Raw genomic sequence first — 23755 nt, 5'->3', positions numbered from 1 at the left:
TTCAGCGAAGGGGGGGGGGGGGGGAAATGGTAAACGATAGGAACAAAATTTTTATTTACTCTTAAAATTTTTTACCACCCCGGGGTAAATTTTATGTGGAGGAGGAGACCAAAAATCTAATTTATAAATTCTAATTATTTTTTTTTTTGGGGGGGGGGTTGATTATACGTCCTTGTACTACATATAAAATCATAGACAGTTTTATAAAATAACAAGATAACTATCTCTTGGCAAAATATTGTTGAGCTTCTTTTCTTCTATGTCTCATTTTATGTACCTTCAGTCCATGCTTATATAATTGTCCAAACATTCCAAACAATCTAACATCAGGGATAAAGGGATGAATATTATTATTCCAGTATGGCTTAGAAACCAATTGAATTCCGGAAGAATTTTAGGTTTTAATTTTACATTTTTCATTTTAATATCCACGGACAGTTGTCTATAATACGATTCGATTAATAACTATTATCTGTCAGCTTTTGCAGAATTAATTACCAAGAACCCTCAACGCTCTGCATTGTCCAGATGCTAATTCTTATACTTTAAGAGAATACTAGGGGCTTTGCCCCAAGAGGTTTGATCAACCTAATTTTTGTATTTGAGATTTAAAAAGAAAGAGTAAAAAAAACATTTTTTTCGGGGGAGGGGGGGGGCATTTCTATAAGGAGGGGGGGGGGGGGGTTAGTCGACCACCCTTTTTAAATTTTAGTTTTAAAAAGAAAGAAATTTTTTTTTTTGGGGGGGGAAGTGTAATTTTTATTTTGGGGTGGGGTTAGAGGTGTCCAATCCTACAAGAAAATAGCTTAAAACTATCACAGGACCAATAGGTATATTCCCTGAAGAGTAGAGCCCAATCAGTTCAGTGGTTACTGAGATATTAAGCATCAGACAAACAGACATCGTAAAACTTTGTATTATAGATAAAAGAGTTTGATTCTTCAGACTTTGTGCATAGATTGCAATTATTTTAATGCACAACCTTAAATAAAAACAGCAAATATCTTTTTTTTAATGAGTTAACAACAAGTCGCTATAAAAGAGCAGAAAGTAATTTGCTAGCAGACGAAAAAGGTCCTCAACAAGGGGATCCAGGTAGTTGTCTGGTTACACATCTATATTTATAGATTTACTATCCCCTATTCCTTCCTGGAGCAATGAGGACATTGGTATGAAAATCCTTGATGTGCGCTTAGTTCATGATCTCGCAGTTCAGAATTATTAAAGGCTGAGTAGTCACACTTGTCACAGGAATATCTTACACCTTCATGTACCTAACAAGGATGACATCATCCATAAAAGCGAAGCTCTGAAACGGTGTGACAGACGAACTTTAACTCTTGTAGAGTGTCAAAACTGAATATACAAAATATAAATATACAAATTTAGACAAAATACAGAATACTGTTCAAGGACATACTGACAATTTTAGAACTTGATTATAGAGATGCTTCACTTATAATATTGTACCTTATTGTAATAGGAATCAGTACTTTAAAAATCAGATAAAACGAATGATTGTATCACATAAAAAACTGTTGTTAAAAAAGTTAAAATTGACGTATGGACATTCTGGTAACGATTATAAGTTGCTACGCTTTATAAATCGTACCAAACTACTACAGAAATCATCATGCAAATGAAATCAATAGGACAATTCTAACATGCCTAAATTAACGAAAAAAGCTATCCGTTACAAACGGACGGTCGGATGGACGTACGGACCGACCCTACTTACAGAAAAGCATCGCTTTTAAAAATAATTTATGTGAATTAACCGATTTTTTAAAATTCTAATCCTTATATAAAAGCTCAAGGATGTCTGTGTCTGACATTCTGTGTGTAACCAAGGTTCTCATAGGTCCTGGGAAGGTTAGGATCATTTTGGGCGAGGGTACCTTCTCCTTTTTAATTTTTTGAATAAAATACTGAATTAAATAAATTTTAAAGCAGCACCCAAAAGTTATAAAAAACAATCATTATTAAAATCCGTAGGTATGAAAAAAGTAATAGGATGTCTTTGCAGTGTGTACCAAAGAATTTCGCTAACCGCTAAACCGATATGGTTCTCCATTACAGTGTAGTTTTTTTGTAGGACCACAGGGTACCACCATCATACCAAGAAAAATCGCAAGTTTATAATATAGCCATAACAAACAACAACTGAATTAATTCGATCGAAATACAGTCCCCAAAAATCTGCTCAAAAAACAAACACCCTTTTGAAGTAATTCAGTCATTGGTTAAAACTATTAAAACATGCATTAATGTGTACAAAAACTTACCTTTAACTTGTGGGTTTTCAAAACGCTTGGACTTTGAAAGGATTTGCTGCATATATCACAATCAAACTTTATACCCTAAATGCAATAACTTAATATTTAATTTTAGATAATAATATTGATGTGTAATATGGTTGTGATGACAATTGTTTTCAAAAATAGCACCATTAGTCGATTTTATGGTTAGATTCATGTTGAAGCTTTCTCTATTATTATTTTTTAATACCCCTGCGGGCCACACCTCCCCCCCTCCCAAAAAAAAAAAAAAACTTTACCTCATGTACATAACTAATATGCCACTTTAATCTAGTTATGTCTAATCCAATAAAATCACATTTTGTACATTGATTTTTGTCTCTTTTGTGATGCTTTCATTAATTAATGACATTCATATAAGGCTAACAAAGTTTATAGGTGGAGTTGCACGAAATTCATTTATCCTTCAAGGGATAGTTGCATGAAGTGCATTTAACGAGGTGAGGTTATTTCCAACTTTTAGTTAAATCTAACTATTTTACAAAAATTATTTTAGATGTCATAATTCCTTGGTTATATGGTTTCTTAGCTTTTGTCGAAAATCAGTATAATCACACTCTGGACACTAAAAGTAGAAAATAGTAATTATAAAAATGATTCAATTTGCCTTTCCGTAAGAAAATACTTTTTTCTTCTAGAGTTATCCTTAAACTGATTTCTTTCAACATAATTATACAATACATAATTAAATATACTAGATTTTGTTTCCCAAATTATTCAAAAGAAATTATAGTTATTTCTTTCATCGTATTATAAACAGCTTTACGCGGATATAGAAACTGGTTTTAATCTTATGATTATACATTTTTATATTCGTAGAAAGCTGGATATAAAACGATGCTAGACATAGTTTTTTCGTATGGATGAAAACCGGTTCCTCTCTACCGGATTCGAATGAATACGAGAAATTAGATTTTGTCCCCACCCTCTCTCCCTAAACCCAAAATTTAAGGGGTAAAATAACTCCACATTTAATCTTAACCCCTTTAGTAGAAAATTCTTTCCATTTTTACCCATCCCCCAAACATGGGCGTCCAAGCTTTTTATTTTGGGGGGGGTAAAAATTTTTAGGAGGGGGGTAATTCGTGTTTGGGGGGGGGGGTAAAATGGCGCGCGAAGCGCGCCGCAAATTTTTTTTACGCCCCCCAAAATTTTTACCCCGGGGGTAAAATTTGCTTGGGGGGGGTAATTACCCCCCTGAAATCTGTTGGCAGGGGTAAATTTAGTTTACCCCCCCCCCAAAATTTACCTCCGGGGTAAAATTTTGGGGGGGGTAATTTAAATTTTATTAAATGTATAGTATTAAAAATGCGCGCGAAGCGCGCAAAAATTTTTTTTATTAGAGATTTTTTATTTTGGGGGGGGGGGTATTTACCCCCCCTCCCAAATTGTTTGGGGGGGGGGTAAATACCCCCTCTTAAATGGTTGGGGGTGCCTACGGCACCCCCAGGGTAGGGGTAAATTTTAAATGGGGAGGTAAAATGAAAAAAAAATTTGGGGGGGGTAATCGCCCCATTACCCCCCCCCCCCCTTGGACGCCTATGCCCCCAAACATGAATTATCCGCTCTTATTGGGATTTTGACCTCCCACAACCAAATAGGCTGTTTATTACAGTAGTTTTATAATAACGTTTTCTAATTCGTTTTTCATTAAGAACTTTGGAAACTTCAGTGTATTATGATTGGTTCGTTCATTAAATTTAGTGTTCAAACGTTTAAACCACTAACAGAAGGGGTAATTTTGTGTATCATCATTGAGGATGAACATCAATTTATCGGCCATTGTCTTATCCCTTTAGATCCCTAATATCCATTACCTTTTTCTTCTTTGAATCATCATGAGTTTCTTTATGTTTCCATAGAGCATCGCTTGAATTACAAATTTTTTGGCATATATCACATTGATATACTTTTTTCTCTTCTCTGACAATTACAAAATCATTTGCATTTAATTTTTTGGCAGATTTTTAAAATTAATTTTATCCACAATTTTTGTAAAAGGTATTTGTGCATAAATCAGCGTTGCGGAGCCGTTTGATTTTGGTGCGGCATCGGCTCCGACCTAAAATCAAGAAAAACTCAACATATTTTTTTCCAAGTCTTTTTTTTTTATTTTTGAAGGCTTTAAAAGTTCCATTTTTGATAAAAATTGACTTGAAAAACTTAAAAGGGGCATTTGCACACGACACAAAAGTTACCAAATTATAATCAATAAAAAATCTCTTCTTTTAGCTAAGCCGGAGCCGTTTATAAAGAAAATTACGGCTCCAGCAAATATTGCGGCATCTAGGCTCCCGGCTCCATCTCCACAACGCTGACTTAAATCAACCAAGCCTAGACTTTAAGTTGCAATACAAAGCTGAAACTTTGAAAACATTGTTATAATAAAACAAGAATGACAACAAATTCAGTTCTCATAACAATGAGAGAATATGCAAGATGAAGAAAATAAGAATTTCATCTTTTGAAGTATTTCCGACAGACAGATTGATAATACAATATATAGATTAAATGTGCATGCATATGTCATTGGTATGTGCAGTAAAAATTTCAGATGTCCATCTTAAATAGCAGCTGAAAAAAATCACATTTCCCCATAGCGTTACGGACTGACTGACGAACAGATGGGTTATAACGTAGCTTCGCCCTAAAAAAATATTTTTATTAGCAAATGAAGATTTTCAAATTTCCTGTGCATTTCCAAAATGTGGTTATCCAACTTCAAATTTGAGTATGTAATAAAATCACACTCTGTGCATGCAATTTTTACAGTATGCTTCTTTCTAATATTATTCATTATTCATAACTACAGTGTTTGAATCTAAATGGTGATGAGTAGACTATAAAAGTTTTAAAGATTTTTAATCAATATAATAGATTTAAAATCTGCATAAAATTTTAAGGATTTTTTATAAAATTCGTTTTTTATATAATTTTTTATTTAAAGGCGCAAATACGATTTAAGTTAATAAATTTTGACCAATAGGATAGCTGGATTGGAAACTACCTACGCTCTAATTGGTTGAATGATGTATGTCACTTAAGCCTCTCCAATCAGAGCGCAGATAGTTTTCAATCCACCAATCACAGATCTCAAAATTATTTAACTTAATTTGTATTTGCGCCTTTAAATAAAGAATTATATAAAAAACTAATTTTATAAAAAATCCTTAAAATTTTATGCAGATTTCAAATCTGTTATATTGATTAAAAATCTTTAAAACTTTTATAGTCTAGTGATGAGCACTTTAATAATAAGAGCAATATACTTATAACAAAGTAAAGAATGTCTCTATCTGTACCGAGGGCTCTCGCTAACCGTTGAACCGATATAGTTCTCCTTTACAGGGTAGATTCTAATAGGTCCTGGGAAGGAGAACTCTCCCAAGATAAATAATTTTTTTTTGAAATATTACAGCAGACCGGCGCCAGTACCGTAGAAACATGAATAAAAAACACCTTAGCTAAACATAGAGAGATATTTCTCAAATTAGATATTTAAAATAAAAAAAAAAACATTAAAGTGATAAGTGCCACTAGGGGCCTTTAGGAGCGCAGCCGCTAGTCAGAAAAAAGAAATTGAACTTTTATTGTGTAAATATCACCTTAACTAGTAAACAATCCTGACAAAAAATATTTTTACATTTTCCAGAGTAATGGACAAAATCATAACAGTGATCAGAATTCAAAAAAGAACTTTAAGCTTATGACTGACCGCTTCTTCTGAAAAGTTTAAATTGTTAATCCCTCTTTAACAATATTACATTAAGTAAGTATTACAAGTATATAATTTTGAATCCTTAATAATTTGAATGAATAATAGCCTGTGTTGCTCTAGAGTACTCTTGCACCCTGTAGAATATGGGCAAAAGTCACACAACAGAGCTGTGCTGTGTCTAGCCTCTAGAATAGTATATATAATAAAATCAAAAATAGTCATAACAGTCAAAATATTACATAGAATAAAAGTATATTTAATACATGCATATATAGTACCCCGTCCCGGATTTGAAAAATTTTGTTAAAATTTTTGCCCCCAGCCAAAATATGGTTGATTTATGCATAAAAATGACCCATGCAAAATATTTTTTCTATAATGCAAAAATTGCGACGGTACAAGCACTGCAAAGTTTTTAAAGTCTGCAAAAAACCCTGTTTTTATGGCTTTTTTTGGGGCTTTTGTACCATCCCAATTTTAAAGATTTTTACAAAATTTCAATTCGAGTGTGTTGATATATACCTGAAATTTACCAAAAAAAATGGGGGCAGTCTCATTCATAACATATGAAGGTGTAGCAAATAATCTTCCAAATACAAAATTGTCAAATTGCATACATATATAATAGGGTTGGGCCGGATACTTTTTTGGATGGATATTGGATATCTAGCTGATTTATAATGCCGGATATCCGACATCTGGCCAGATATCTAGCAAATATCCAGTAATTTTGCCGGATATCTGGTTATTCTGCCGGATATCCGGTAATTTGCCGAATACCAAATATGTTGCATTTTAAATCATCCAGATATCCGGTATCCGGCCAAAAAAGTATCCGGCCTACCTCTATTATATAAGTATGAAATTTGTTTGATACACAAAACTATCCCTTCTGTAGATTAAACTTGGCGGTTGAAATGTTTATACACTTAACTTAATAAACCAACCAATCAAAATTCAATAAAATTCTCAAAAGTTGTTAACCTAATGAATAAGAAAAACAATTATAAAACTTTGGGGACAAGTGAAATAAAAAGTCCAATTTCCCCTCCCTCTCTGAATTATACCAGAGTGTACCAAAAGTCTAATAATAACTAGGGAGGCAGAGCACAATGGGCTGTTAATTACACTAATCCCCGAAGTTTTAAAACTTTTTCATTTGTTTGCTCAACAACTTTTTAGATTGTTTGAAATTTTAATTGGTTTAATAAGATGTTCCAACCACCTATTGTAATCAACAGTAAGGGTCTCCTGTAGATTAAGACTAGAAGTTGAAACTTTTAAACACTCAACTTAATAAATCAAACAAATAAAATTTACTGAATTTCCCCAATGTTTTAACCCAAATGTAAGAAAACAGCATTATAACAATTTGGGGACTAATTTATTAAACAGCTCAATGTCCCCTCCCTCCCTGAACTGTACAAGAGTGTATCACAAGTCTAATAATAACTAGGGAGGGAGGGGACATTGGGCTGTTTAATACACTAGTCCCGGAAGGTTTATAATAACATTTTATTTATTTCTTGGCTCAACAACTTTGGAGACTTTTATTGAATTTTAATTGGTTGGTTCATTAGGTTTAGTGATCAAACGTTTCAACCACTATGTTTTCAACAAAAAAGGGTCAGTTTGTGTATCATCATGGGATATACAAATAAATTAAAAAGCCATTGTCTTATCTCTCTAGATCCCTGTACCCAAAGTCTAATAATAACACTTTCATTTTTATTACATAACAAGAAATAACATGTTACTGAAGTATCTAAGGGATAAGACTATGGCTAATAAATGGATGTACATCCCCACTAATAATACACAAAATTAACCCTTCTGTAGATTAAAATTAGTGGTAGAAACGATTGAACACTCAAATTAATAAACCAATCCATCAAAATTTATTGAAAGTCCCCAAAGTTATTAAGTCAACGAATAAGAAAAGGTTATTTTCAAACTTTTAGGACTAGTGTATTAAATGACCTATTTTGTCCAATCTATTTCTGATACTTATTAAATGCAAATCTTTTCTATAATATGAGTATGAACGAACTCCGTAAAGGTTAGCTCTTTTATTTAATCTAAGCAAGTTGAAATTTTTTGATTGAAAACTTTGGTTGATGATTCCTGTAATAATAAGGGTTTAGAAAGTGTAGCAACTCTGCAATCGGTACTTCTGCTTTATAGCTTTAGTTTTTGATATATTAAAGACGTGAGTTTAATGCAAATTATTGCCAGTTTCCCAAGTGCCAAGTCGAGCACATACCCCCCGACCTTGAAAAAAGGAAGGGATACTTTCTAGTTTGTTTCTTAATTATATAAGGTCAGGTTAGGATAGTTTATATTGGGTACCAGGGACCATTGCAAGTTAATATAAGGAGGGAGGGGTTGTCAGTGATCAAAAGACACTTTGAGGGAAAGCACCGAGCATCTTTTATAAGCTGAGACATCTTTTTCCATTAAGTCAATACAAAATTAACAGAGATAAACAATGAATAATGACACATAAAAAGATAATGTTAAAAATTATCTAATTTTCACAAGAAGAGCTTCTCCATATTACTTTCTAGCGGTAACGCTCCTAAAGGACTCTTGGGCACCTGAGAGAAGGGTTGATCCTCTAATTTTATTTAAGTGGTAATAACTGAATTATTCCCTGGATCTATCAGAAACTTTACTGTAAAGAAGAAACAATTGCATACATATATAATAGGGTTGGGCCGATACTTTTTTGGCTGGATATCGGATATCCGGTTGATTTCTAATGACAGATAATCTTTATATGGCAAATTACCGGATATCTGGCCGAATAAAAGAACATCGGCCGAATAACCGGATATCTGGCCGAATAACCGGATATCCGGACAAAATGCCGGATATCCGGTCAAATAACTGGATATCCGGCAAAATAACATATATTTGCCGGATATCCGGCATTATAAATCAGCCAGATATCCAGTATCCATCCAAAAAAGTATCCAGCCCAATCCTATTATATATGTATGCAATTTGACAATTTTGTATTTGGAAGATTACTTGCTACACCTTCATATGTTATAATTGAGACTGCCCCCATTTTTTTTGGTAAATTTCAGGTATATATCAACACACTCGAATTGAAATTTTGTAAAAATCTTTAAAATTGGGATGGTACAAAAGCCCCAAAAAAGCCATAAAAACAGGGTTTTTTGCAGATTTTAAAAACTTTGCAGTGCTTGTACCGTCGCAATTTTTGCATTACAGAAAAAATATTTTGCATGGGTCATTTTTATGCATAAATCAACCATATTTTGGCTGGGGGCAAAAATTTTAACAAAATTTTTCAAATCCGGGACGGGGTAATATATAGGGTACTAAAACCTGTGCAACTTTTCTTTCCTTGGTTTATATCAAAAACTTTGGTCACTAGTGCATAGAATGCCATGAAAAAAGTTAGTCTCCTAGCAGACGAAGCTGAGAACCGGGTCTAATCCAGCGGATATTAATCGGTTTTAAAGCTATACTGGAATTGTTTTTAAATAATCATTTCTATTTTTATCCTTTCTTTAAAAGAAATATAAATTACCTTGGTGTTTTTTAAGGCTGTTTTCACAGGCAGTAAGGAATTTACATTTATCACACTGAAAATTTTTGGAATGTGCCGTTTTCAAATGCTTCTGTACAAAACAGTTATAAAGATTGTACAGAAAAATAAAGTACATTTTTTTGAGGGGGGGTGGAATTAATGGCGCACAAACCGCTCCAAAATTTTTCGTTATCTATTGCCAAAAAAGATAAACAAATCAAATATTTTTTCTGTATTGGTATTCATATGTTTTAATTGAACATAAAACTAACAGCTGATTTAATATTCTAAATGACCAACAAAACTAGGTTTTCTTTAAATAAAAAAATTATAACAGTTTTCCTTGATAGCTTTTTTGGTGAATGTTTTCCCACAAATTTGACACATTTCTGTAAAAAAAAAACAAGGATGACAACATCCATAATAGAAAAGTAAAGCTCTGAAAAGGTAGGGCAAACGAACGAGTGTCAGAAATGAATAAGCAAAATATAAAAGTATTAGTATTGACAAAATTCAGATGAATAGTGGGATGTGGGTTGAAACAAGGGTTTCTAAGGTTTTTTTTTTTTTTTTGGGGGGGGGGTAATCTAATGTTTTTCAACAATTTGTTTGTGAGAATGGAGAATAACAAGGATGACAACATCCATAAAAGCGAAGCTCTGAAACGGTAGGACAAACGGACATTAACACTTGTATAATGTCAGAACTGAATAATCAGAATGCGAATGTATAGGAGTCAAAGCAAAATTGAAAGTAAATTTGTTGAAAAACTGCTTCATACAGGAAAATGATTATGGACATACTTACATTTTTAGGACTTGATTATCGAGTTGCTTTGCTTATAATATTGTACTTTGTTGTCCCAGGAATCAGTATACCAAAAAACAGACAAATCGGATAATTAGGTCACATACAAATTTGTTGTTAAAAATGTTAAAAAAATCAACATGTTTAAAATAGACGTACGGACATTCTGGTAATGATTATAGAGTTGCTACGCTTTCTAACTCGTACCTAACTATTACAGGAATCACCATGCAAAATTTGAAATCGATAAGACAATTTTAACATGCCTTAATTAACGAAAAAAGCTATTTAAAAAAGTAAAAAATCAACATGTTTAAAATGGACGTACGGACATTTTGGTAATGATTATAGAGTTGCTACGCTTTCTAACTCGTAACTAACTACTAAAGGAATCACCATGCAAAATTTGAAATCGATAGGACAATTCTAACATGTCTAAATTAACGAAAAAAACTATCCGTGACGGACGGACGGACGTACGGACGGACCGACCCTAATTATAGAAAAGCTTCGCTTTTAAAAACCCCTTTGCAACCGCACCCTTGGGCGTGCTTAATTCAAAAGTATGTCTAAGTGAAACAATTATGAAAGGAGGGGAATATTTTTACTACAAAACAAGATTAATGAGTGTATGTACATACCTTCAGCTTTAATTTGTTTCCGGATACCATGCATTTTTGATTTATGCTTGGTCAGATGAGACCTGGATTCATATTCTCTACCATCATTGCATAATTCACATAATAAACTGGATACGAAAGGTCATTTAGAAAAGCAAAATAACAGCTGTAGTATCAATAAGACTATGGCGTAAAACATTGCGTCAGGTAGGTGAAAGGTTCTAATCTTGTTATAAATAGTGAGAGTAATGGAATGCCTTGGTCCAAACAGGCGCAACTTATTACCATCCACACTCCACAATGGGGTCTGGGTCAAAGATATTGCAATCAAAGAGTTTGTTTTCTCTAGGACGTTTGACCGCGTAATCATGCACTTCATTGGCAAATTTAACTCAGAGATACACAAATATAAGACCTTGTCAGAGCGAATTCCGTACTCTAGAGGTTCAACAAAAATTATATGTTACAAAATGTAAATAGGAAAAAAGGGTTCGAAAAAAATTTAGTATCAGAAAAACCGCAACACCGGACCAAAAACTTTTCTGAAAAACTTAAGTCAATCAAAAATCAAATACATTTATATTATTATTAAAAAATGACGCTTTCCTGAAATGTTTGCCGTTGATATGATGTTCTAATTGACTCTTTGTGTCACACACAAATGGGCACTGGTCACACGAAAATTTAGAATGCTCCTGAAAATAGTCCAGTTATAATAATGATAACAACATCCATAAGATGCGAAGCCCAAAAAATCATGCAAATGAACACGAATAATGAGATTTAAAGAGTATTTGTTGAAGTCAATAATAAATATGTGGAAAATAAAAAAAAATGTTACTTGTTCTTTCATTTAGAGACACAAAAATCCATTAGAACGATGGGAAATTTAATTTTGATACCCTTGTTTCGCTACTAAAAACAAATTTTTATGAAGCAAAGTGTAGAGTGACACATAAAGCAGGGAGGGGGGGGGGGGGGCATCGGGCATATATTTCACTAGTCCCCAAAGTTTTATAATAACGTTTGCCTATTCGTTGACTTAACAACTTTGGGGATTTTTAAATTTTGTTTGGTTAGTTATTTAAGTTGGGTGTCCAAACGTTTCAACCACTGATTGTAGTCTACAAAACGGTTATTTTTATATCATTAAGGATATAAATGAACTTATCGGCCATTGTCTTATCCCTTAAGATCCCTAAAGTAAGTTACAGAGTTGATGTTTGGTGGTCATATAAAGAGAGTTGTAAATTTGAAATAATTACAAAAAGTAAATAATCAGGGAGTAAGGGAGGGGACAATGGATCGAATATTCAATCTTTAGGAATCTAGGCTTTGGGTACTGGCTTAAAGGGAATGTGCAAGAATTTAGCAGTTTCTGACTGAGTTTGGGTACTTGCACAAGAAATGCCGACACTCGCTGTTTTAGTTTTGAATATATATAGTTTTGCAGACAGAGAGTAGTTTAAATATAAATACACGGCCCCCCTCCCATACTCTATTTCACTCCCTTCTCCCCCACCTCCTTTTTTAAAGTAGACGAGAAAGGGAAACGGTGAAGGGGGGTGGGGGAAATAAACAGGATAAAAAGGGACAGGAAGGCGTGCCAGCCAGCTAGCAGTTACCCTACAGCCTGCCTGCCCCTTTTTTCCGTGTTCACATCACTTGCCCCCAAATCTTTTTTCTCTTTCCCTGTCATCTGGAGAGTTCCAGGGAGATTTTTCTAGTAATTAATTACAGAATGGTTATGTCAGTCTGTAATACTGGTAATCTAATTTTCAAATGATTACTTTTTTTCTCGGAACTTTTTTCTTAGTTTATGGTTTTCTAGATTTAATCAACAATCACTTTACAATTTCCACCAAATTTTCTGGATTATTCTGGATTTCATGGCCTTTCTTCAAAAACTCTTAAATTGAATTAATTGCCCATTGTCCCCTCCCTTACTCCCTGGTAAATAATACCTTTCTTAAATGTTTCTTGAATAGCTCGAGACTTGTAAATTGTTGATCACATTTATTCTTCCGTTTACAGTGATATACATAGGTTATATTGTGTTCTACTTCTACATGTTGCAGATAATCTTCCATACTAGAGGCGTCGCCATATTCAACACATTTATTGTTTTAGTTCATTTTTAAAGCTAACCCTACAATATTAACACCAAAACGCCAAAGCCTTACCGTGCTTTTAAAAATTATAATTTAACAAAAAGTAAAACTAGGATTCTTTCTTTTTAAATCTGCTTCTACTTGATTTGAAATGAGACAGTTTTGAAATAAGTAAAAGATCATTATTCCTCATGGTGACCGAACGCTAAATCCAAATTTTTACTTTGCCGAGTCACCATGGGAGCTACAGTGGACCAATCTTGAATGTTAAGATGTCTAAAGACAGATATTGGCATAACAAAAAGAAAACTCTAAAGGGCCTAGGGTCTATCTCTCACCCAGCTCACAACATAAAAGTAAAATCAATACAAGAAGAAACCCGTCAACTTGAAAGCATCCCACGGTAAATTTAATTTGTAATTCATTTTACATTTCGTAATATTCAAATAGAATTTAATATAAACTATGGTGCTACCTTTATCTAATAAAAGATAAAAATTAAAATGTCTTGATTTCCTAAGAAATTGTGCATTACAGCTCTTGCAAATGAACCCTCCAGTAGATGGTAGACACAGGTCAGGGTGGTTGGCATCAAAATGTTCCTTGAAATATTTGAGGGGTAGCTCTTTAGGTCCATCAAACCAACCAGGTCTGTTATTCTCTCCGGTCTACAAAAATACAAGACAATACTAAGTGATAAAATATTTGCTTTTAATTTTACAAAATGAATATCCACCTATCCATAAGGGGGGGGGGGGGGAGGAAGTTTGTACACTTATAGGAAATGAAATTCAGTATCAAATTTTGGGAGGGACGTGTGGGCTTGTTTTTATAGTTATCGACCTAATTCTTTTTGTAAAATCTCTTATATGACTTGATGTACACGGAAAACTTGAAAATTGAATTTCGGGACTTTCCTTTTAGGGGCTAGAGGAGCAAAAGACCCCCAAAAACACTAAAAATATGAGTTCTGAGCTTATTTTTAGAGATATCAACTTGATTTTTTTAATGAAAACTTTTTAAAAATAACTGAACTTAGTAACCATTACACATTTTATTTTGGGACTTTCCTTCTAGGGGCTTGTGGAGCAAGGGACCCCTCTAAAACTAAGAACAGGAGTTCTGAGCTTATTTTTGAAGATATCAGCCTGATCTTTTTAAAAGAAATCTTTTTTATATAACTGAACTAAGTAACCATTACACATTTCATTTTGGGACTTTCCTTCTAGGGGCTTGTGGAGCAAAAGACTCTCAAAACTAAGAATTGGAATTCTGAGTTTATTTTTAAGCAGGGTTTCGGATCCGCATTGATTTTTTGCGGATCCGGATCCTCAAAATTTGGTCAGTGCGGATCCGGATCCGGATCCTTGACAATAAAAATAAAACACCAAACCTTTCAAAAAATATTTATTCTTTAATTCAAAGTCAAAAATACTTTTAATTTTCAACTCTGACCCTAAACTTTAAAGATTGGCTCTCATCAAGAGAATGTCTGAGATTGTATATAAATTTAGGTAGATTTTTCCATTTTTTCCGCATATTTTTGAGTCCAAGGATCCGGATCCGGATCCGCATTTTTTTGCGGATCCAGATCCTTGGACTCGAAAATATGCGGATCTTTGCGGATCTGGATCCGGATCCGAAACCCTGTTTTAAAGATATCAACCTAATTTTGTTATATAAAACTTTTTGAAATAACTGATCAATAAAGGTACTAAGAAAGAGAGGGAATGTCTGATTGAGCCAATAAATGAATCGCATCGGAGCATACATGAAATCTCATTGGTTGAATTAAACTGAAGTTTTCTAGATTTTTTATTAGAGTTAATTAGAGCTGTTCTTTCAACTTTTACTCGAATCAAGTCCATCACATGAAGTACTGCCTTCATATTGTTGTTTCACGTCTATGTTTTATCTGTGCATTAATAATAAATATGCTTCATCTATTGCAATCATTGTAAAATAATAAAAATCCCTTTATGAATTTAAGTTAATAAAATCATATTTTTTCTTGAGTTTCTATTAAAACAAAAAAAATAATATCTCGGACTTCAAATGTACATGATTTATAATCTTTAATTCGTAATTCGTATCTATTATAAACATTTAAAATACATAAATTCATAGTTTGTTTCATGTTTACCTCGAAATAAATTATATAAAAATAAATTAACAACAGTACGTTCGTTACGTTTTCAACAGGACCTAGCGTTGTACTGTGTATACACTGTACACATATGGGAAAGGGAAAGGGCATATTTTTTTCATTTTGTTCATATAAAGAGTCAGCTGTAAATAGTAGCATTTCTTAAGATAAAGCTTTTCTCACGTAAATTATATCGTGTTACAATTTATTTTCTAGTATAGTGTAAAGCATATTACAAATCCTTTAATAAGTTAGCTATGAATTGTTGAATTCCTTAATATAAAGTTAGCTTTCTAGAAATTATATACTCAAAAAATTTTAAAGTTTTTTGTCAGCTGGAGGAGTTCCTTTGTCAGATTTACGAAAAAGGGGTTCACACTATAGTTCTTCTCTCCTATTTCTATTAACTGATCTAAGTGACCATAACTCATATCATTTTGGAACTTTCCTTTTAGGGGCTTGTGGAGCAAGATACCCCACAAAACACTAAAAATATGAGTTCTGAGCTTATTTTTAAAGATATCAACCTGACTTTTTTCAAAGAAAACTTTTTAACATAATTGAACTAAGTAACCATTACACATTGTATTTTGGGGCTTTACTTCTAGGGGCTTGTGGAGCAAAAGACCCCCAAAACTAAAAATATTAGTTCTGAGCTTAATTTTAAAGATATCAACTAGATTTTTTAAAGAAAACTTTATTAAAATAACTGATCTAAGTAACCATTACAATTTGGGACTTTCCTTCTAGCGGCTTGTGGAGCAAAAGACCCCCAAAAACTAAAAATATGAGCTTATTTTTAAAAATATCAACCCCATTTTTTTAAAGAAAACTTTTTTGACATAACCGAACTAAGTACCTAACCATTACACATTTCATTTTGTAACTTTCCTTCCAGGGGCTTGTGGAGCAAAAGACCCCCAAAACAAAAAATATTAGTTTGGAGCTTATTTTTAAAGATATCAACCTGATTTTTTAAAATAAAACCTTTTAAAATATATGAACTGAGTAACCATTACACACTATTGATAATAAGCTCAGAACTCATATTTTCAGTGTTTTGGAGGTCTTTTGAAAAAAAAATTATTCCCCCCCCCCCCAAGTTTTTTTTACTTTTTCTTTTCAAATCTAATATAATAATTGGGTTATCAAATTTGACACTCCCCTTCTCAAGTGCCCCTAGAGGCCTCTAGGGCCGTAGCCGCTAGTTAACTATATATATTAGTAAGATTTTTTGTATCTAGAGAAGGATTTCGCTGAACTGAACTGCTGAACCGATATGGTTCTCCTTTCCAGTAAAGCTTTTAAAGGTCCTAAGATGGTTTTAGGCTATTTTATATCCTTTTTATATGCTTTTTACGACATTTGCCCAAAAAGGGTCCCCAAAACCCGTTTAAGTCTTTTGCTCCACAAGCCCCTAGAAATAAAGTTCCAAAATAAAATGTGTAATGGTCACTTACATTAGTTATTTTTTAAAAGTTTTCTTTAAAAAAATCAGGCTGATATCTTTAAGAATAAGCTCAGAGCTCCTATTTTTAGTTTTTGGAGGTCTTTTGCTCCACAAGCCCCTAGAAGGAAAGTCCCAAAAAGAAATGTGTAATGGTTACTTAGATCAGTTATTTTTAAAAAGTTTTATTTTAAAAAATCAGGTTGATATCTTCAAAAATAAGCTCAGAACTCCTATTTTTAGTTTTGGAGGGTCATTTGCTCCACAAGCCCCTAGAAGGAAAGTCCCAAATGAAATGTTTAATGGTTACTTAGTTCAGTTATTAATATCAGGTTGATATCTTTAAAATAAGCTCGGAACTCGAATTTTTAGTTTTGGGGGGTCTCTTGCTGCACAAGGCCTAGAAGGAAAGTCCCAAAATTAAATGTGTAATGGTTACTAAGTTCAGTTATTTTAAAAAGTTTTTATTAAAAAAATCAGGTTGATATCTCTAAAAATAAGCTCAGAACTCATATTTTTAGTTTTTTGGGGGGTCTTTTGCTCCACTAGCCCCTAAAAGGAAAGTCCCGAAATTCAATTTTCAAAGTTTTTCGTTCACATTCAGTCATATAAGAGATTTTGCAAAAAGAATTAGGTTGATAACTATAAAAAACAAGCCCACACGTCCCTCCCAAAATTTGATACTGAAATTCATTTCCTATAAGTGTACAAACTCCCCTCCCCCCTTATTGCTAATTTTGGACCTTAAATCATCTTTCAGAGTGTATATTGTGCGTAAGACGTATTTTTTGCCAGGCTGCAAAATATTTTATCCCCCCCCCCTTATTTATTTTAGGGGAGAAAATTGAAAAATGTTTCCAGTATTTTTTATTTTATTCATTATTATTACCCCTCCTATATATATATTTTTCTATTTTTCCCCCAATGATGGGGAAAAAATGGAAAAATCAAATGTATTTTTAAAACTCTTCATTTTTTCTACCTTAAAACCATTGTTTTTATTTTTTATCCCCCCCTCCCGTCTTTATCAGGGTAACCCGAGCAGAATATACACCCCTGTCATCTTTCTGTATAATTTAGGATCTTTACTCTTACTTACCTTAATGGGATGGGGGCACCAAGGACATTTTCTGAAACACGCTGATCCTAAAATAAAATATTAGCCCATACTTTGTTAAGGGATTTGTACTTTATTTTGTATTATACATAAAAAAAATATAAAAAAAATTTCTAAACATTTGTATTAAAATTTAAGAATCTCCTCTAAAACTGTAGGGAAAAGGCTGCTAGAGGCCAATTTGATAAATTACATAAAGTAGTTAGGAAATATTTACCCCAAATGTGCGAATTATAGAAAATTTTGTTTGTAGTTTTGAAATGACAACGCTCACAGTCATATGTATCTTCCTCTGCCCAGGCCAGGATATCTGAAAAAAAAGAATTCATTCGAAACTGATTAATATCCGGTGGATTAGAAACTGTTCTCATCCATACGAAAATTATGTCTGACATCGTATTATATCCAGTTTTCTACAAATATAAAAATGTACAATCACAAGATTAAAACCAGTTTTTTTAGTCCGTGCTATCAACATCTCGTTAAATATTCATTTAAATTAGTTTCATCATGTAGAATAACTACAACCTGGTAGTATAATTAGTCGGTTCCCCTCATCATGTCTTTTTGTAGAGTATAGAAACCCCCTGAAGGTTAGGGCAACCCAGAAGGGCTGTACATAAAGAAAAACACTACCCCCCCCCCCCATTCATTTTCAATTTTCATCTCATTTATCCTAAAATACAAGTAGTAGGGTTTTTTGCTATATAAATATCTTGAGGTTGTTTTAGGCTATTTTCCTGCTCGTCCACGCCCTTCCCTAGGATAGGGGCAAATCAGAAAGTTCTAAATAAGGTAGGGATGTGCTTGCTGGCCACTTTGAGGGAGAGCATCTACTATAATTTTGGACTTGAAATCACAAACTGTATTGTCAATATCATAGGTTAATTACCTCATACGGGCGGAGATGCTGTCCATGACATTTGAACGACTTTGGACAACAACCAAGGATAACCGAGGGGAGCCAAATGTCTCCTTTTCTGTCCAAACACCCGGCGTATTAGGTTAAGTAACATCCATCAGACAACCAACCCTTTGATTGCACGACCTTTGTCTGATAAGTCTTAACTGTGCATAGTAATGAGTTTCGCCTGTTTTAAGCCAATGCATTCCCCCTACTATAATCATTATTGTCGCGCACTTAACCTAGTAGCAGTAGGAACTATTTTAACGTATTTAGATACGATACGGTGTTAAGCAGAGATTCGAACACCGATAGGTATCTGTTAAAGTAAAAATTTCTACCTGAGTCACTAACACTGTGTTGATTTTTATAGTGAACATTTCTAAAGGTTTTCGTTCCAAAAGACTTCCCACAAAATTTACATGGGTGATTTATTGGACTAATTTCATCTTTTTCTAATTCGTCATCAGTTTCTACTTGATTAATATCCCAATCTTCTTCGGAATCAATATTTCTCTTGGCTTTCTAAACCAAGGTAATTAGGATATAATTTGAAATAAAATTGTTTCTTTAGCCTTGCCTTTATCTTAAAATACCAGAGGCAATAATAAGACCTGGGAAGGTTTATAACTATTTTTGGGGTAGGGTACAACCACCCTCCCAAGAGAAATTGCAAAAAAACATAACTAACTCCATCTATCGGCTAAAAAATAGTTTTGGTAAACAGCTTATCTTAACGTATGTATAAAAAATATTTTACGTTCCGCTAGAGGCCTCTAGGGGCGTAGCTGCTAGTTAAAGATAAATCAACACCCTCCACTTTGGTTTTGGTGATCATTTTTGATTATAGCCTCTGTTCAAAATAACAACATACATTTCTTATTAATCTTTTATCCTTGCCTTAAACTTTTTTTTTGGAGATTCAACCATTTTATCTAGTTCATTATAATTTATTTTGGACCTTGATCGCTTTGCCATGTTAGTAGAATCACTCAATTCATTACAACCTTCATCTTTAACCTCAAGTTTAGTAATAAGAGATTCATCTACTTTCTCAAGAGACTCTTTGGTTTCATCATTTTCCTCGTTATCAAAATTGCTAACATAATCATCATGAGTTTCAAATGCATCAAAAGTGTCATTCTCAAAAGTGGTATGATGGGATGTTGTAACTGTTGCGTCACTAACCAATGGATCGCAATTTAAATCATTTGTCATTGGTTCTAATTTGATGTCAGATTCTGTTTTGGAATTATTTAAGGCACCTTCAAGCATGCAATTCTTAACTTTGATTTCGCAGTTTCTTATGACAATATTTTGGACTGGACTTATATTGACTTGATTCTGTGTGTCTGAAATACATATATAACAGGGTAGTTAACCCTTAAGGGTGATATGGTTGGGAAGGGGGGGGGGAGAGGAGAGGAGGGGAGGGGGATATTAGGAGCCTCCATAGCAGTAATTTCTATCTCATTTTGTATGTATTTATGATATGATGATTGTAACTAAATGACTTTTTAGAGATAATTTTACATAGCCGACAGCTGATTTTTTGGAATATCTTTATCCTAACGGGCACAGAATACTAGTAACCCCTTTTTTTATTGAGTTCTTTTATAACACAATATCAATAATATAATAAAATGTACCTCTAGTTATTTCAACTGTGTGATTAGCAAGTTCCTTTGTATCTATCAGATACTTTTCTGTAAACCAATGATAACTAATTTACAAATTTGTAGTGTATAAGGTATAATAATAATATTTGTCCTTCAGCCAATACATTAGTCCGTAATGCTATGGGGGCTATGTTATTTTCTCGGTTGCTATTTAATATAGACGACCGAATATGATTTTTTGTGTGTTTCGCTCCTTATTTATGTTGTCATTCTTGTTATCTTATATTTCCTAATATTTTGTATGCCCTATTCTACTGTATACTGTATCAGTGTATACTTTATTCCATTTTTTGCTTTTATAAAAAGATTAACAGAAATAGTTTGATTAAAATTTATCTTTTTCCTTCCAGTTGGAGATAATCTTGAAAAGTTTTTGTAGACGTAGCTAGAAATTCAATCACATTAACCAGAGGACCAACTATCTAAATAGGAATTTAACATTTAGCCAATGTTAAAGATTTGAGGAGGATGGATTGATTTTCAATGATTTGTGCATGAGATTATCACGAGGGTGTACCATAGTGTAGTGGAAAGCGCACTACGATGTGGTTGGAAGAAACTGAGTTCAAGTCCCCACATAGACTTTGCACTTGGTTGACAAATGCTGTCGCAATTTGTCAGATTATGATCACGCAACCTTCCCTAAGATGCCCTAGAGTTGTAAGGGGGGAGATTTGTAGGAAGTTAGGATTCTACAAATCAAGCAGCTCTAACCATGCCTTCCCTCATCCATGCTCCTCGTATAAGAGTGCCATTAGTTAGGGTGGCTTAATATGGAACACCTGCCAAACCTTTAAGCCATTCTGGTAACGATTATAGAGTTGCTATGCTTTCTAAATCGTACCTATCTTCTACAGGAATCAACATACAAAGTTTGAAATCGATAGGACAATTCTAATAAGCCTAATTTAACGAAAAAATCTATCTGTTCCGAAAACGGACCGAACCTAATTATAGAAAAGTTTCGCTTTTAAAAATATAATACAAAAAGAGAACCCCTATAATTATTTCTAATTCACACTTACATTATCGAACCACTCGCTCTTGTTTTTATCCACATCGCTGTCGTGAAGAAATATTTGTTGACAAAGCTTTATAGCTTCTTGTGTCTCAAATCTAGCGAATTCTATCCTTTTAGTCAATGCTCTAAAATAAGTAAAAGTATTAGGATTTATAATTAAAAATGAAAAAAAAACAAGTCTCTGTAAATTAAAGAAACGTTATAAGAATGGATATTATAATATCATTACTTGGATCTTTCACCAGATTTTCATGTTCTCTAATAAAGGGAAACTTACAGCGGGTTAAGATAACGATTCCTCCCTTTCAACCCTTTTATCCCATCCCCTCCCCTTCTACTGGATGAACGAACTGACCAAAAAACGAGTTGCATGTTAGCAACCTAAATTGGAGAAATTTTTCGCCTGTCATAATATCCACGTATATTTTACATCCATTATTATGGGCTAAACATAGCATAAATACTGGGGTAGTGCCACAAAATAATTTGAGCTTAAATTTAGTGATCCACATATTTTTATAAGGCATAATTTGATACACCAAGAAATCGTGATTGATTCTTGTGATATATTAAACTAAAACATTTGTCTTATTTCTTGTATCTCAAGTAAGTAATCATTGTACTGAAACTCTGTGTGTATTTTAAACTTAGTATCGCAAAAGTTAATTTTTCTTTCAAATGTCTATCTTGCTAACCCATAATTATCATATTCCAATTACACTAACTCGTTAAATGCACTTCATGTAAATATCCTTTAAAAAAAAAACATTGCATGCAACCACTAAGTAACTTATACCTGAAATGCTTCTCATTTATCTGGAGTTTTACTGGGCTTGGAGTGGTAACATCAGTCTTATTATTAACAATTTGGCTTTCAGTTGTTTTAGAAATATATTTATTTTTACTTGGTTTGGCAATTACTTTGCTTACAGTAATCTTTTTAACAACTTTGCTTTTAGTTTTTTTAGAAATATGTTTGTTTTCAGTTGGTTTGTTAATTACTTTGCTTTTAGTGGACTTTTTTACATCGTCACTTCCTAAAGATTTCTTTCTTGTATTTTTATTTGTGTCTTCAGTAATATTAAGAGGGCCGTCATCAATATTTACTCCTAATTTTTTCAATTCTGTTGACCATTTATCTAATTTAGGTACTTTTTTGTTTGGTGAGTCTTGCCCTCTTAAGAGTATTAGACAAGTAACACAAACCTATTAATATTGAACTTCTTAAAATATTTGTGGCTATTTCTGTACATGATATTCTATTAGTTAATCTATTAACCAAAGTAGTGACTATGCCTAAAACCCTTCATTTTTTAAAAAATATTATCAAACATACATACATAGAGACACATAGTACAATCTTAAAACAATGATGGATTTTATAAGGGCATAAAATTAGTCAGATTTATCACTACAATTTTTGAGTAATCAAAATATATATTTTTAAAAAGAATTGTGTTTTTTTAGAAGCAAAGCAACTTTATTATTATTCATGTCCCTCCGTAGTCATGCTGACGTCAATTTCTCTGCTATTAAACAATGCTTGAATTCTCGAAAATCATTACATTCGTAGCATACAGCTTCTTCCCTATTATTTAATTTTAAAAGTTACTATTAAAAATAAGCTATTCTAATGTACCTATATGTGTAAGAAAAAATCTAGTTAAATACAAATAGAATATGATCATCTTGACATTTAAGAAGTGCAAACCCGCTGTCCACAAATAAGATTCCATTGACAAGCCTGCGCGTACGTAATCCGCCGCAAACTTTTGGTCATTTTTTTCTTATGATTATTAAATGGATTACAGCAGTGGGTAGCCGCCTTCAATTCATAGAATTTTTCAAAGTAGTTATAGTGCGTTTGACAAAGATTTTCTCTGTTCGCATCAATTTCCTGGTTAATGCCTCTGGCTCTTTGGATAAGAATGTTCTTGTCTGGTATTGGGTGGAGTGGCTCTTCTTCGCAATTAACAACACCACATTTTGTATCCATTTGTAATGGTATGAGGATAACAGGAGATACAACATTACTACTATTATCAGTATCAGTCTAAAAATATATCAGTAATGGTTTATCTCAAAGCGTCTGGTCGAGCACAGTAATCCCCTGACCCCACATAATAAAAATATTGTAGTTTATATTGTCTTTTACTTTAGGTCAAGTTAGGGTAGTATTTATTGGGTTCTCTGTAGCCAGCAGATATAGGCGCGCCCCACAAGGTTATGAATGAAGAAAAAATCCCCTTCCCTTTTTTGAAATCTACGTAAAAACTAATTTAAGGGGGGGGGTCCTGTGTTCGCA

At 33.2% G+C, this 23755-nt stretch overlaps 1 protein-coding gene across 1 annotated transcript in view; it reads right to left on the bottom strand.

The window, feature by feature from the left end:
- Nucleotides 1-76: 76 nt before the first annotated feature.
- The window catches only part of LOC145332633 (uncharacterized), a 27979-nt gene continuing 4300 nt past the window's right edge, over nt 77-23755 (bottom strand). The window contains exons 2-24 of the mRNA XM_080177642.1: nt 23162-23503; nt 22247-22656; nt 21455-21575; nt 20775-20851; nt 20400-20458; nt 19651-20102; nt 19092-19275; nt 18064-18156; nt 17829-17875; nt 13656-13804; nt 12990-13119; nt 11635-11720; nt 11047-11156; nt 9943-9987; nt 9599-9691; nt 6143-6221; nt 5012-5101; nt 4136-4244; nt 2830-2883; nt 2558-2653; nt 2286-2360; nt 1152-1274; nt 77-322 (exon numbers count right to left, since the gene is read on the bottom strand). Coding sequence (XP_080033768.1) covers nt 221-322; nt 1152-1274; nt 2286-2360; nt 2558-2653; nt 2830-2883; nt 4136-4244; nt 5012-5101; nt 6143-6221; nt 9599-9691; nt 9943-9987; nt 11047-11156; nt 11635-11720; nt 12990-13119; nt 13656-13804; nt 17829-17875; nt 18064-18156; nt 19092-19275; nt 19651-20102; nt 20400-20458; nt 20775-20851; nt 21455-21575; nt 22247-22656; nt 23162-23503 — 3126 coding nt within the window. The 3' untranslated portion in view covers nt 77-220. The remainder of the gene's footprint in view (nt 323-1151; nt 1275-2285; nt 2361-2557; nt 2654-2829; nt 2884-4135; nt 4245-5011; nt 5102-6142; nt 6222-9598; nt 9692-9942; nt 9988-11046; nt 11157-11634; nt 11721-12989; nt 13120-13655; nt 13805-17828; nt 17876-18063; nt 18157-19091; nt 19276-19650; nt 20103-20399; nt 20459-20774; nt 20852-21454; nt 21576-22246; nt 22657-23161; nt 23504-23755) is intronic.

The sequence above is a fragment of the Acartia tonsa genome, chromosome 11 (genome assembly GCF_053477335.1).
Source record: "Acartia tonsa isolate MP-2025a chromosome 11, ASM5347733v1, whole genome shotgun sequence".
Classification (NCBI taxonomy): Eukaryota; Metazoa; Arthropoda; class Copepoda; order Calanoida; family Acartiidae; genus Acartia; species Acartia tonsa.
Note: the sequence above shows the minus strand (reverse complement) of the source record. Positions and strands in the feature narration are given on the sequence as shown.